This window comes from Neodiprion fabricii, chromosome 4 (genome assembly GCF_021155785.1).
Source record: "Neodiprion fabricii isolate iyNeoFabr1 chromosome 4, iyNeoFabr1.1, whole genome shotgun sequence".
Classification (NCBI taxonomy): Eukaryota; Metazoa; Arthropoda; class Insecta; order Hymenoptera; family Diprionidae; genus Neodiprion; species Neodiprion fabricii.
In genome coordinates, this window is record NC_060242.1 from 6007609 (window position 1) to 6023269 (window position 15661).

General features: G+C 33.7%; 2 protein-coding genes across 10 annotated transcripts in view; one reads left to right on the forward strand and one right to left on the reverse strand.

The window, feature by feature from the left end:
• Positions 1-15661, reverse strand: part of LOC124180288 (14 kDa phosphohistidine phosphatase-like) — a 124532-nt gene that overhangs the window by 101995 nt on the left and 6876 nt on the right. The window lies entirely within an intron of this gene.
• The window catches only part of LOC124180282 (arrestin homolog), a 93768-nt gene that overhangs the window by 74418 nt on the left and 3689 nt on the right, over positions 1-15661 (forward strand). For all 4 annotated transcript variants that reach the window (XM_046565599.1, XM_046565598.1, XM_046565601.1 and 1 more), the window contains exon 9: positions 14397-14678. In XM_046565599.1, the coding sequence (XP_046421555.1) occupies positions 14397-14678 (282 nt within the window). The remainder of the gene's footprint in view (positions 1-14396; positions 14679-15661) is intronic.

A 15661-nucleotide genomic window follows, 5' to 3' on the forward strand; every position in this document is an offset into this window, starting at 1 on the left:
GGAAATTGAACGTTTGTTTGAAAAATTGTCATTTGCCTCAGGGTTGCAGGCGTAAAAAGGGGTCCGTTTAGCTCTCGGCAAGCGTTGGAACAAACTGTTCGTTAAGTCGAGAGTTTTAGAAAGCAAAGCGGAGAAAGTTTTTCGAAAGCCTTGCAGCATGCAAAGTGTACGGACTCGGCTCCATCGCTTTTGCTGTCCCACCGTCCTCTCTGTGAACTAATTAACGGTTGGTAGAGGGTCCGTTTTTGTTCATTTGTTGATGTTTCTTCGTTGATTTACAAGCGGGGAAAAAAAACGGAACTGCGGTCAAGTTGTATAATTTAATTAAAGTTTGAATATCCCACGGGGAATGTAAGTTGGCGTCCCGAAATAACAACGTTTTTAATGAGAAACCAACAAACTTTATTTGACGATGGTCGAAGTGTAGAAAGTTTGGAAAACGGTAGTGTAAAAATTTCAAATTTCCAAATATGCAAAAAAACTCGAATTTATACAATTTTTTAATATAAAATGCCAAACTGTAGAGTAGTCAAAATTTTTTAGAATTAATTCTCAAACTTGTGCGAACGACTAAGAAAAGGCATTAAAATATTAAACCTCTTTTTTCGGATTATTACGTCATTCGACAAGATTTTCACAAGGCTGAATATTAAGACTTGACGTGACCAAAGTCATTGAAACTTATTTTCAATTGAATTCAATTGAAATACGATAGCTTCGTGATCTTAGTATAAAAATTCTTTATTAAATAACCCAACGATATTTATTCAAAAACTCCTATCATTGATAAATTAAAAGCAATGAAATATTTGTACTGCTTTTCTTCCGTTTCTTAATGCCAATTTCATTGAAACGAATGACGTCCGAGGAAAGCTTAAAATTATACTAAAACTTGGTCGAAACCGGTACATTTTTTGAAAAATTCTAAATTCTTCATCTAAAAATTTTCAACCTAACACAGATGAATATCTATTCTATTCTCGTCGATCGAAGTGATAAAAGAAAAAAGTATCAAATGACAATACCAGTTGCAAACAAAATGAAAAACAATTCATTGAAATTGGGATAAGTAACGCGATTTACTTTGTCCTTTCGAAAATCCATGTCTTTTTCTTTTTTTCTCTCCGCAGCCAGTGAAATAAAGATTCGATCGAACTAAACTCGAATAGCTTAAACGGCACGTACGAATTGCCTGGATTTTCCTTTTCCGTTCGCCACCTATTCGACGAGTCGTTTGAATATACAATCTAAAAAACGCAGCGTTAAGCTTGTTTAATAAATATCGCGTTAAATATTTGTAAGAAAACGAATCGGCATGCAGTGGAAATTAAAAAACGCTGTGCGGAATCAACTTGAATATCCTCCGGTTTTAATTAACAATCAAACATCATTTACGGTTGAAACAAATTTTGGAAGTAATATAACTAATTAACGCATATCGAGCGACGACCGGATGTTTAAATTAATTAATTGAATTAAACAAGCCCTGCCAAGTATTGTGCAGCAGCCTTGGCTGCTTTGTTTACCTTGTAAACATTTGTTGGGTGGTGGTAGTAGTAATAATAATAATAATAACAACAACGAGCTATCCGAGAAACCAGGCTTAAGACACCCGGGACGTAAATACGTGAAGATAAATATCACGAGACGTGGACGAAGAAGCAGGGAAAAAACAGCTTTGAGCGGAATTGAGACTCACCGCGAGTTTCTTAGATGCAAGGAGCTAATTAACTTGTAAATGAGTTTATAATGTTCAGCCCAGTTTTTCCTTCTCACTTTTTTTATTCATTTATTTCTGTCTTTCTTCTGTTTTTTTTTTTTGTTTTTGTTTTTGTTTTTTTTTTTAATTATTGCATAAGTTTTCTCGTTTTTGTTTTGAAAGCTCGCATTTTGGGATAACGTAAAAAAGTGTAACGAAGGGTGTGAAACCGACATTTTCACTCGACTTTTATTATTTGTTGCGAAAGAGTTTATTTCATTTTGTCCACTTGGTTAATTCCCGTGTTGAGGTAAAGAATATTTGTAACAATTTTTTTTCCCGTTTGTACGAAGATTTCCGGATGATTTTTTATTCGTTCTATTTTTTTACTGTGCATTTTTCAACAGAATTCACGATTTAATTTTATCAATCATTCAAGGACTATGAGGCAATATTTGGCAAAATTTTTCTTGACACACTTCCGATAAATTTCACCTACAATAAAATTTTGAGCAAATTTAAACATAAACAATCGGTGATCCAGTTTCCTGTAGGTTCACATTAATTTGGCAAATAAATTCAGGCGATGAGTTTAAACAAAGTTTAAACATTTAACTGATTTAACTGATCAAAACGAACAAACAAATCGAAAACACTTATCCTAAGCCTGCCGAATAATCAGCAACTAATTCGCGGATGTGCAAAAAAAAAAAAAACAAAAAAAAAAGAAGAAAAACAAAAAGAGAAAAAAGAAAAACACTGATAAAATAATCTCAACGCTGTGATAAATGTATTTTTCATTTATATTGCACAAAGCTCAGTATCTATTCATCGAGGTACAGATTTTAGTATATAATGAAAAAATTTAGTCTGCGGATCCTCCTGTGAGAATTGAAAAATGAAAAACTCGCGAAATACGAAAAATCAGGTGAAATTCTCAAATGGTTAAGCTTCGTTGAAAACTGGATTAATTTTTATTCATCGGTTTCCGTTAATTATTACAAGATCAATGAATCCGTATTATTGGATATAAATGTCGACGTAAACTACCGTGAACAAAAACTGTCGGCGATTGAATTCACACGTGGATATAAAAGTTTTTTTTGTTGTTGTAAAAAACGTATAACGATCGGCGGAGAAAAAGTGGCGAAAAAGAAAAGAAAAACCAAAAAAAAAAAAAAAAAAAAAAGACAAAGGCGTGAAGTTTAACGGGGTGATAAAAAGGCTTCGTATAAAGCTCGCGCGGTGTTATCCGGGACGCTTTTCAACGGACTAAAAGATAGAGAAAGAAGCTTTTTCGCTGGGAGCTTCTGCAGCAGGCTAGGTGAAGTCCTTCCTTCGACCTTGACACGACATTGCTGACCCAGAATATCGAACGATCGTTCGCTCCGCGTGCTTGCACCGAGCTTGCAGCCCCTCGACGCCCGGCTGTGTCGTCGCAGCTTTTGTGTCGATGAAATATATGGGGAATTCTATGCAAATCCGACCAACGTCTGACCCTCGAAATTTCAGATTTTTTGTTTTTTTACATTTTTTTAAAATTCTGATTGCAATCGTCAATCCTACATCTGAAACGGTGTTTTGAATTGTTTCGGATTTTTTATTCAACAGCTCAATTATTTATAAATATTTCACGTGATTTTGATAAGTAACTTTTTTTTTAAATTCCATTTTCCAGACCAGATATTATGGCCTGATTTTTTTCCATTCTTTGCAGTACATTCAATTTTTTTGCTGTCTGAACCGTAATGGTAAAATAATTTCAACAGTCTGAAAATTCCCGAGAAATCTTGCAAAAACTTCTATTTTTCACTTTTGTTTGAACGTTTCTAGACCGGTTCAATTATGAAGCGACTTGTGTTCATTTTTTTCATCTGATGCAACCTTTTTTTTCATCCACGTCACGATTAAACCGGTCTAGAAATGTTCCAAGTGAAGTATAGAAGTTTTGAAAATTTTTCGGGGATTTACAGACCGTTTGAACGATGTTTTTAGTTGATCGAAAAAATTAAAGGTGCTGAAAAAAAAAAAAAAAGTAATAGAAAAAAATATCAGCCTATTTGAGGTGAGGTTTTGAAAATGTTTGGAAAGGAAAATACAGTTATTGAGAATTTTGAATAACCTACATTTCAAAATCACTCTAAATATTTATAAATAATCAACCGGTCTGAAAATATTCAGGATACCGTTTCAGATTTGGTAAAATCACAACAAAAACATTCCAACGAAATCGATAACGATGAGAGGGTGAAACTTTGGTTGGGTTCGCATGGAATTCGCCATATGTAAACTGCCAACAGGCCGCCGAGTGATAATATACGGAATACGAGATAAAAAAAAAAAAAAAGTCAAACACATCAGTTCGCGAGACGCGTTGGAGACACGACAAGCAGTGCGAGCTTGACAAATTTATTTCTATTAGTCTGCTTCTTTTTCCACGTTGTTTTTGGACTAATCCATCGGCGTACAATCCATTCTGAAAACGTCAAATATTTATAAAGGTGTTCGTTTCGGGCGAACGATCAGAGAAGGGTGCAGAATCAACGTCAGAAGTAATCCCCGCGATATTTTTTTTATTCGTTTCATTATTTTCTTTTCTTTTTTTTTTCGTCGTTTTTCTTCTTTCTTCTTCGTTTCACGTCATATTTTGGTCCGTCTTTTCGTTTGCGGGACTAATTTAATTAACAAAGTTGATATGCATAGCATCATTGACGCGAGGATATGTTCGTTTATTTTTTGTTTTGCTTATTTTGTTTTTGTAAAACTCAATAGACCATAATTACAGAAACTTTTTACGTACGTCATTTGCACAAAATAAAAAAATATCACCCGCTAAACATTCCGTTATATGCGTAGAAAAATTTTAAGCTGTGGTTACAATAGTTTTAGTAACAAAATGAAAATGAGTTTGTTTAGTTTATTATTTTTTTATTTTTTTTATACCTAAGCTCTATCCGGAATATCTAGTTATTCGTTGCTATTATTTTTTAAGTTAAGGTCACTGGTACTAAACATAAATTTTCTAGCAGATATTTGGATAATTTGAAGTTCCTGTAAGTTGATAAATTTACGTTTAAACCTTATTGATCGTAACGCATATATAATCTACAAATAAGAACAGATTCGAACGTTGCAATAATAATCAGAAGATCTAGTATCAACAACTGCAATCACATTGAACAGTTGTTTGTAAAAAAAAAAAAAAAATAAAAATAAAAAAAGAATGTTCCCGCAATTCAAACAATAATATTCAAATCGTTATTGTAATAATTCACTACATTATGCATAAGACGTGTGCATATTTTTTCACATCGTACTTCCACCGGTCAATGGATGGATCGATCAATCAATTATTCATTCATATCCTCCCCCCAATCGACTCGGAGAGGGAGAGAGAGAGAGAGAGAGAGAGAGAGATAGAAAATATATCGTTACGGGGGTGAGAAATCGTCGGAGAAATCTTGATGAAACGTTCAACTTCTGACGTTCCATTAGCCCGACTGCATGAACGGTAATCGATAACATTCAATTTCACTGATATAACCTGCGTTTGTGAAATATTAGTTGCTTACCCTGTAGGTACATGCATACATATAATATAGGTATTATATATAAGTTGAAGATTTCGTCGCAATAATATATATTAGACTGGTTCACAAAGTTTATTATTTTTTTCTTTTTCAAAAAAAAAAAAAAAAAAAAGAAATCACGCCTGTCAAAAGCGGAGCTCTTAATATTAATATTTAGAGGTCGCTCATCGCGGATTTTATTTTTTTCCATTTAAATAGAACAGGAATGTTTTATTTTTTTTTATTAGATTTTTGTAGCTCCCAAATCAATAAAAAAAATCCGAGTTACTCATACATATTTTTATAAAAAATAGAACACCGCAAAAAGTGTCTCTTATCATTTTTTTGATAAATTGACTCAAAGTTCAATTTACAGTAAAGTCGAATGTATATATATTTTTTTTAGCTTACGTCAAAACGTTAAGACTTGTTACTGAATGTCGTCGAATTTTTCTTAGAAATTCTATACTTTGTGATTTTCTATGAGGAAGAAAGTCGGTTGACAATTTTTTATTTGCAAAGCTCTACTTTCAACGATAAATAACCTAACTGAAATCAATTCTACTTTTAGCGGTAAATTCCTTTTCAAACATTGTAGTTTGAAATTTTCCATTCCGTATGTTGAAAAAAAAATAATTTTTAGTTGCATTAAAATTGGTTTCTGAGCTAAAAAATTCTAAATAAAATAAAAAAAAAAAATAATGACCTACGCTATTTAAATCGAAAATAGAAATCCGCGATGAGCGACCTCTAAATATTAATATTAAGAACTCCGCTTTTGACAGGCATCTTTTCTTTTTTTTTTGAAAAAGGAAGATTAGTCGATTTTTTTGAACCAGTCTAATTATATATTTATTTAGCCTTAGCTGCCTTCGTAAAAATTCAGGAGGCAATATCACTGGCGAATTGACGTGGCATGTGTTACATGACGATGTGTGTGTAATGTGTGTACAGCGCAGCGACTGGAAAATTTAACATCCTCAAACAACGAGATTGATTTTCCTTTGACGATGCAGAGATTGAAAAGCGTTGTTCTTGTAATCGGTTGGAAAAGTGTTCTGAAATTAATAACGCCCGATACACGATTTTTATATATCTCAACGTTCACAATTAACGCGGACATATGAATACAATAAGGAGAATAATACGTTAAAATTTACCTGCAACGATCAAAGAAAATATCCATTTTCAATCCAGTGAAATTAATTACACAAACCGTAAGTCGATTTGACTAAGGCTTTGAGTAATTTCAAATAACACTTACGCTACAACTATTATTATTGTTATTGGTTTTATTGTTATAGGTTAAAGCTATTTGCATATAAATAATTTATTTGTATATGCCGAGTATAAAAATGGATTTGACAGATATTTAAAACGAAACATTTAATCAACTTTCTGCAAAGTCGGTGGAACGGTTTTTCTTTTTCCATTAGCTGATAACACAAATTTCCACATGATTCAATCTTGTAAAAATTAAACATACAACGATGCCGACGCGATAGAGAAGAATTAAAAAAAAAAAAAAAACAGTGTCCGAGTAAATTCACAGTAAACGGTATTTTGAACGAAATAAAAAAAAAAAAAAATACGAACCTATCCTAACAGAATGAAGTCGAACGAATCTATAACCGGACTTTGATGAATATTTCAAATGTTTGAAACGAAGCATCGATCCTCCAAGCTATTGTTTAAAATATCAGTACTTTGAAATAGGAATATCCATATTTTAAGAATATAATTGTTTAATAAATAATCGATGCACGATTATTTTGAAACATGATTAATCTGTTAAAATTACCAAAACGCTATCGATTTTCGATAAACCAACGTGTGCCGAAATAAAAAACCCCAAGCGTCGATTATATTAAAATAGGAAACACGCATCAACGGGCGAAAGCGGAAACTTGAGTATGAATAATTGCTCGCCTGTCACCCCCGCCTTTTTCCCTCTCCCTCCCTCACCCTCGCGCCCCGAAAATCCGCCAGAATAGAGTCGGGAGGCGCGCGGCTCTGGCAGTGTCGTCCTAAGTGAGATATACGAGAGTCCTGAAACCGCGAGGAAGTAGAACGAGGGCGGAAAGGAGATGGCGAAGGGGAGAATCCCTCAAGTGCCTTTTCACGGATGTAAAACGTACAACCCTTGTTAGGGAATGGAGTGTTTCGCCAGAAATTCACCATCGTCAAATCCATAAACTGCATGCATAAACCAAATTAAACCGGTAACGAAACGAGTACGGCAGATTATTTGGAAAAAAAAAAACTCTCAATCTTTTTTTTTTTTTCACCAAACGGATAGACGACCAGGGCATGAAGTATCATATACCGGGACCATCTCTTGAAACTTGAAAATCAACCGCGCATGCGCCAAATAATTCAAACTCATTGGTCGGCCAAATCTTCCCGTGGCGATATTCGTGTCTGCGACGCAGGTGAGCCAACTTACGCAAAATGTGTACGTTTGAATTTTCAAAGAGCGTGAGCGTTAAATTCCGACCGTTCTTTGAAGAATCGACTTTCCGACCCGACAACAAATGCTTCCGAAACCTTTCCGAGTCGCTGCCTCGATTATTTGAGATTCTAACCTCGAAAATTCCTATCAACTGCATCGCCGTCAGAAACAGTTTGAAGCTGAAAACACGGGATGGCCAGCCTGCGCGAACAGCCGATAAAACTCGCGCATGCGCGGTTTATTTTCAAGTTTCAAGAGATTGTCCCGGTACAAGTTCTTTGAGAAATTGTTACAATCAGGACGATCAGCCAAAAAATGTGACATCGGGATGGGGATTCAAAAAAATCTCTACCGTTACCAAATCAATTCTTTGATTGAATTCCCAGAAAGAAATGAGAAACAATTTCTATACTTTGTACGATGAAAAATCATTCCATTGTTTTTCCGCGAATATTATATACGTTGTTGTTGTTGCTATTCGAAAATCTTGGATTGTTACTAAAAATTTTTGATTAATATCGATACAGCTTTGATTTTTCCACACGTTTTGACTGGTGGTTTGTAAAATCACTCTCGATCTACAATCGCCTTCTTTTTTTTATTTTGATCGTCTCAAACAAGTTAGACAATAATTGTTATACGTTTATACGTGCAATAAATATACACAACGAGTGGAATATTATTCGACTTGATGTTTGAGAAGTCCGTGACAAAAGCTCAAAGTAGCTTCCTATCAGTTATCCTCGCTTCCCCGTATATTGTATAATACGTACATACAATGTAGGCCTGAAATCTATGTTATACATTGAGAGTGGCTATTGGGGTCATGAATTTGCGATTGAACTCGGAATATCTCGCCTGTGGCGGGCAAAAACCGAGGCGCGAGGTATTCATCGATTTTCAACAACCAAAGAGTTTCGGAACAGCTTCTTTGTTATGGATAATATATAGCCGTACATTTTACATACATGTATGTATATATATATATACATATATATACATATACCCGCACCTATTCAACTTTCTTGTAAAAACTCTTCACTTGACAGAGTTGAACCGCTTTTTATCTGAAAGTTTTTTTCTTCAAACTTTGTGATTTTGTCATTTCCGTGAAATTTGAACTCGTAAGAAAGCTTTCCAAAAGAATTGATATTTACCCGGTTTTAATTGATTATCCTTACAAAAGGTCATTTTTGAATTCCGGCCGATTCACCCCCCCGAATCGGTTACAAATGATTCGAAAATAATTCCTCAATTTTTTCAGATTTTTATCTTGAATCTAACCCGCGTCGCCTGAGGGTAGATTTCCCCATTTAACCCTTTTCAAGGGAACACTGAATCTACCATACGGATTTAGACATTTGACAGAAAGGGGTTTCTTGGATCGGTGATAACGAATCTGTGCTCGAAATTTCAAAATTAAAAATAGTGGGTCCAATACAACAATATCAAGTGACTTGTGGAATATTTGTCAGCCATATTTGATCCGCCATTTTTAATTTTGAGTCCAGATTGGTAATACACGACTCGAGAAACTCCAATACGGCGGACAAACATCCCAAAATTCATTCGGCGTTGCTGTTTTAGATCCACCATTTTGAATTTGAAAATTTCGAGTCCAGATTCGTAATGAGCGAGCCAAAAAACCCACGGATATCAAATTTCATCGTAATCCGTAAAGTATATTTACCGATCCCTTGAAAAGGTTTGAAAATGTGGAAATCAACCTTCAGGCGTCCGGGTTAGAGTCGCGATAAAAGTCGGAAAAAATCAGGTAATTATTTTTGAATAATTTTTAACCCATTTGGAGACTGAGACAGTCGAAATAAAAAATTAACCTTTTTAAGGACCAGCCTACTCTGTCCAAACATATTATTTGAAATAACGCATCGAAAATTCGTGTTTTCCTCAAAAAGTCCTTTTGATAAATTATGGTGACTCGAATCGCGAATCAATGCTCGTAGAGCGTTTGTATTGTGGGCATGATACTCGTTAAAGTTACGCAGAGTTTCGGTGGAATCTAGATCCTCGTAAATTGCCCATGAAATTCGAAATATCAGATTATGCAAGCCCTGATCAGACGTGAAATTAACCGTCCGTAAAGGCATGGCTGAAGGCCTAATCACCTAAATATAGAAACTTTGTCAATCGCTTCTCCATTATACGTACAGAGATAATTAAACAGGGTAATTATAAAAGGCTGTAGGTGCCATGTTTTTTTTTTTTTTTTTTTTTTGTAAGTCTTTTTTTTTCGAAACAAATTTCTTCATCAGAAAGTACATCTATGCACGAAGGCTCAAGTTTCTGGTAGATAATATTTTTTACAGAAAAAAAAGAAAAAAAAAGACAGCTTGATATCGAAGATTTGAATAAATATATTCTAATCGTTGACGAATCCTGTATTATTATTGAATGACGAATAATTATCTGACGAATATGTTTCTTTTCAGTTCGTGTATCGTCTTTTTTTTTAAATTCTATTTAAAACGAGCGATCTTAAAGTAAAATGTACTTTTTCTATTTTTCTATCCAGACAAGTGTATATAACAATTGAATTATAACATTTTTCAAGCAATTTATTTATGTATACGTAAGTAGGGTAAATAAATTGAATACCTTCCGGTCGATAAAAATCGATTGCATATAGAATTGAAAATTAAAAAAAGACAAGTCATAAGGCAGAAAAATGATGTGATAAATACGGAACGTCGGATGGATTTTAAATACCGCAACGACTATCGGCATGAATGTATGTATATACGAATTTTTTTAATTTATACGCAGAGAGAGCTTATAAGATTTCGCGAATCATCGCCGATTCTCATTGGCTTATTCATATTCATATTTCTGGCATGACGAGGGAAAAATCAAATCATACAAAATTATACATGCATGTAAGTTTATTTACTTATTTCAGCACATGTCTGCAATAATTATTAAACGTCCGTTCATCCTTCATTCTATTTTATGGCTGCAGGCCAGGCATAAGAGAATTTTACAGGGTAAAAGAAAGTCCAGAAGATAAATAAAACAGGGTCAAATCATATGTAATATTGTTGATATAATCGATGAGTTGTTTTCATGAAACTACGTGTAAGTTATTAAATACGTAATACGGTTAATTTCCGATAAATTTTACCCACGAAACAAGAATTCCTTTCATTTCATATATCGAATGAAATGCGTACAGGTACATAAATATAATACATGGATATGCATCGAGCTATTATTAAACATACCGGGAGAATCTCTTGAAACTTGAAAATTAACCGCGCATGCGCCAAATAATTAAATCTCATTGGTCGGCCAAATCTTCCCGCGGCGATATTCGTGTCTGCGACGCAGGCGAGCCAACCTGCGCAAAATGTGTTCGTTTGAATTTTCAAAGAGCGTGAGCATTAAATTCCGACCGTTCTTTGAAGAATCGACTTTCCGATCCAACAACAAATGCTTCCCAAACTTTTCCGAGTCGCTGCCTCGATTATTTGAGATTCTAACCTCGAAAATTCCTATCAACTACATCGTAGCCAGAAACAGTTTGAAGCTGAAACTCGGGATGGCCAGCCTGCGCGAACAGCCGATAAAACTCGCGCATGCGCGGTTTATTTTCAAGTTTCAAGAGATTCTCCGGGTATATATTTATACCCTTCGTATTATTGATTTGAAAATTACTGGTTTCTGTGGAACAGATGTGTGAAAAAAAAAAGAAAGAAAATATTAAAAAATATCTCGCCCCCGCAACCTGCGATGATAAATCTATACCGGAAATTGCATAGTAGGTACATGTATGTAATAACGACGATATCACATTGCCTGGCGTAAGGTGATCTCTGTTATTACGGGTACGTAGGAAAAATGAAAACGAGCAAACGACACACTAAGCTATTTTAGTGCAGTATAAAATATATATATATATATATATATGTATAATATGAGAGAATCTGCACGTTATGTACAAAGTTAATTAATTACGTGGGTGCATGACAGAGCTGAAGGTAAATTAATGGCAGTGGAATTCAAAACCTTAACTAATTCGTCCAAATGTGAGCAAAATTTATAACAACGATAATGTACAGAGGGTGCAAAAAAGTATTTCTTCTCAGTAATAAGAATAATAATTATTGATACGATTGAATGTGTTGAATTACTATTAATATTATTGTAATTGGCGATTGTAATTATTATAATAATATTAAACAAAGTATTGGTCAATATTCTAATTTCAAAAAGGAAATTTTGGTAAAAATATTTGATAAAATTTAAACCGAAACAACGAATTTGAATTTTTACAATACATGTATTGCAGTTTTTCAAAATTTTCAATAATTCGAACACGACTTGCATAGAATCTTAGCTTTCAGGGGTAAACGAAAAAAGGAATAAAGAAAAAGGAAAAAATAGTTTCTTGCTTGTTAAATTTAATCGTAACGCGTCATTGTGAGTAAAATAATAAATTAAATTAGTGAAACGCATCCATAGAAAAATTAACGACCGATGGTTGAAGTGAGGAATAAAAAAAGAAAAAATATCCGTGAATTTGTCTGAGACTGACGATTTTTCTACAAGGCAATTTCAAATTACCAATATTCAGTACATAATACAGAAATTCGCAAAATAATATCGATTACGTTGCAGAATGACGTCGCGTATATTCAAATGAAATTTAATGAAAATAAAATTAATTTCAGGTACACAACGTCGCTTCTTTCGTTCTGCTCCTCTTTTGTGATACCGTTTTTTATTCTTTATTTTTGTATTTTTAGTTTTTGCTGACTTTTCATCGGGTCACCTCCGCTTCCTTTAATTACACTTAGCCTTTGTGTACATATTCTGCGGCCTCGCTCCCAATCCACTTTCCGTTCGACGTATATGCATTAGGGTGGTTCGACCAAAAAAAAAAAAAAAAAATGAAAAAAAAAATTTTCCGCTGCTACTTCCTCATAAAGCTGTTTTTTTCACGATGAAAAACAAATTCCCTGCAAATTTGACCTCGATCGGATAAGACTCAGAGGTCGCGCATTCGAGTTTTCGTTTTTACGTTGTAATAACAGATACAAAAAATGCTTACCTTGACTCACCGTCGATTTCGCGTGAAAATATAATCGAAAGTGAAATGTATCAAGAGACCCTTTCCGTAGGCAACAATATTTCATTCAAATTTGGATATTTTACAGAATTATTGTGACTTAAGACTGAAAAAAATTTTAAATAAAAAACAGTCGTATTATATTCAGGAGAAAATAAAAGTTTTTATTATTCTTCATTTCCATTTTTATTTTCACGCGAAATAGACGGTGACTCAGTTTAAGCATTTTTTTTTTTGGTTTTAGGTATTTCAATGTAAAAACGAAAACTCGAAATCGGATCCTATAAATCTTATCCGATGGAGCTCAAATTTGCAAGGGAATTGTTTTTCATCGTAAAAAACAGATTTATGAGGTAGCAGCATTAAAAAACAATTTTTTTTCTTCTTTTTCAGGTGAACCACCTTAATATATATATTAAGCAGGTTTGGTCCGACAGCGTTACAACATTACTTAACGTTAATTTCGGTTCTTCTCAACGCCCGCGGCTAAAATTACCTTCCACGCCGCGTGTCCGCAAATTTATTATTTTCCTTAATAGTTGCTCCGTTAAGTGATGCCGAATTTTTCCAACCTCGTTATAATAAACTAGACTTTGTCTCGTGACAATCAAAATAATAAAATAAAGTATTTGCAAAACTTTTAACAACACGTACGTATGAATAAGTTGAAATCGTAACACAGTAACGATAATTTTTATTCATTTCAGTTTGTTTGATTTGAGCAAAAAATATAATACTAAAGTAGTCTAACGAGTATCTGAAATCGCACAAAAAATTCCGTGAGTGGAAAATTTTGGTGATGTAGGAAAAAAAAAAGAAAAAAAGTAAGGCACATACATATACATTATATGCTTAAGAGGGTATAAAAGATAACGTCTTTAAAATGGAGAAATACGACAAGGCCACAGTAGTCTCGCAGCTTTTTTTTTTTAGCATGCCTACATGAGTTTGCATTTTATACAAAAATTTACCGATACATCTATAAGGTTACTTATACAGAGGTAAGCAAGTACGACCTCTGGTGTAATAGATATAAAGGATCATATCCTGTGCGCAGCCGTTAAAATAGGGGAATAAATTTTACTTATGTACACATTCCCAGAGGCGTGCTTCAAGCGTTGTTCAAATATCGTTTGAAATTATTTTTCATCCCTCGTAAAGTATTATTCCTAAAGCGCGGTGCTTTTGTACATATATGTATATATATATATATATATATGGAAAAAGTGGGAAATAAAAAGGCGAGAAGCTCACAAAGCGACACCTGAGTGAACAAAATCGTAATAATCGTCATTATACGTTGAAAATTCAATGACAAGATTTTATTATTTTTCGAAATCAGATTCTTCAGAAATTTTTCAAATCACGCTTCACGTACGCTGGGACGAAAAATTTTTAAAAAAATGGCGAATTCATTTTTCGTCACGCTCTTTCGTAAACAAATAAATTGTAACGCCGATCTGAGATATCGACGTAGAATCTCGATTTAATATATGGTGAATTCACAGTGCGTTTCGTTTCCGAATAAAACTTGTAAAAATTATTTCAACAGTGACGTTTAATAAGTCACTTTGATTTTTTGTCTCGCAGGTATTCGTGGTCCAGCACGTCGACGTCTGCATGTTCAGCAATGGAAAATTCAAAAACGTCGTCGCGTTAGTCTCGTCGCAGGACGGATGCCCCGTCGGTCCTGGATCGTCTTTGACCACGAGTTACTCCCTGAAACCGATAAAGGGATCGACGAAAAATTGGATCGCGTTAGAAGACAGCTACACGAAAGCTGGTGCAACTCTTGCGTCGACCGTTGTTAGCAGTGGAAACAGTCCGGAGGACAGAAACGTTTTCGCAATTTACGTGTCTTATTACGTGAAGGTTAGTTGGTGAAAATTTGAAAATTTTAAGATGAACGATACTCTTTTATTTAACGTTTATACATTTAGATGTGGAAAATTTTTAAGCGATTTACGCGGACTATTTTTAACGATTGAAAGAGATCTCGTTCGAGTTTACATCGAATTACCGACGAATTTCGACTATGATTGTTTAAAACAATTTTCGAAGACTTTCCAATCGGAACTTTTGTGAAATTGCGAAATGTTTGATGAAAATTACGATTGAACTTGACGCGATTTTATCGATTCTCGTGCACACGGTACTGAGAATATATTTCGAGAATTTTTTTACGATTGATTACAGAACATTTTACACTGATTTTAGGAAACTCGTAAAAGAAAAAAAAGAAAAATTATAGCAATTTAAGGAAAACTGAAAATACATTGAACGAAAATTTGTAATAATTTCAGGAGATGTAAAAGACTGCAAAATAAGAAATGAAGCTTAATCGCGTATTGCAAAATTAATGATTAACAATGTAAAATTGATTTGCAAATTAAAAAAGTAATTGGTCTCGAAAGTAATGTTTAATTTCACATTACAAAAACAAGGAGTGACAAAGTAAATTTGATTTCAAAATTACAAAAGTAATCGGTTGCGAAATAATGTTTGATTACACTGTACAAAAACAATCGGTGAAAAAAATTCAATTGAATTGCAAATTACAAACTTAACTGGTTGCGAAATAATGTTTGATCACACTTTACAAAAACAATGGGTGAAAAAATAAATTTTTAATTGCAAATTACAAAAACAACGAGTTTGTCACGTCAAAGTTTAAAAATTACAAAAACAATGAGTGACAAAATAAAATTGAATTGCAAATTACAAAAGTAATTGGTTACATTTTACGAAAACGTTGAGTGATAAAAAATAAAATTGATATGGAAATGACAAAAGTAATTGGTTGCGAAATAATGTTTGATTGAACTTTACAAAAACAATGAGTGACAAAATGAAAT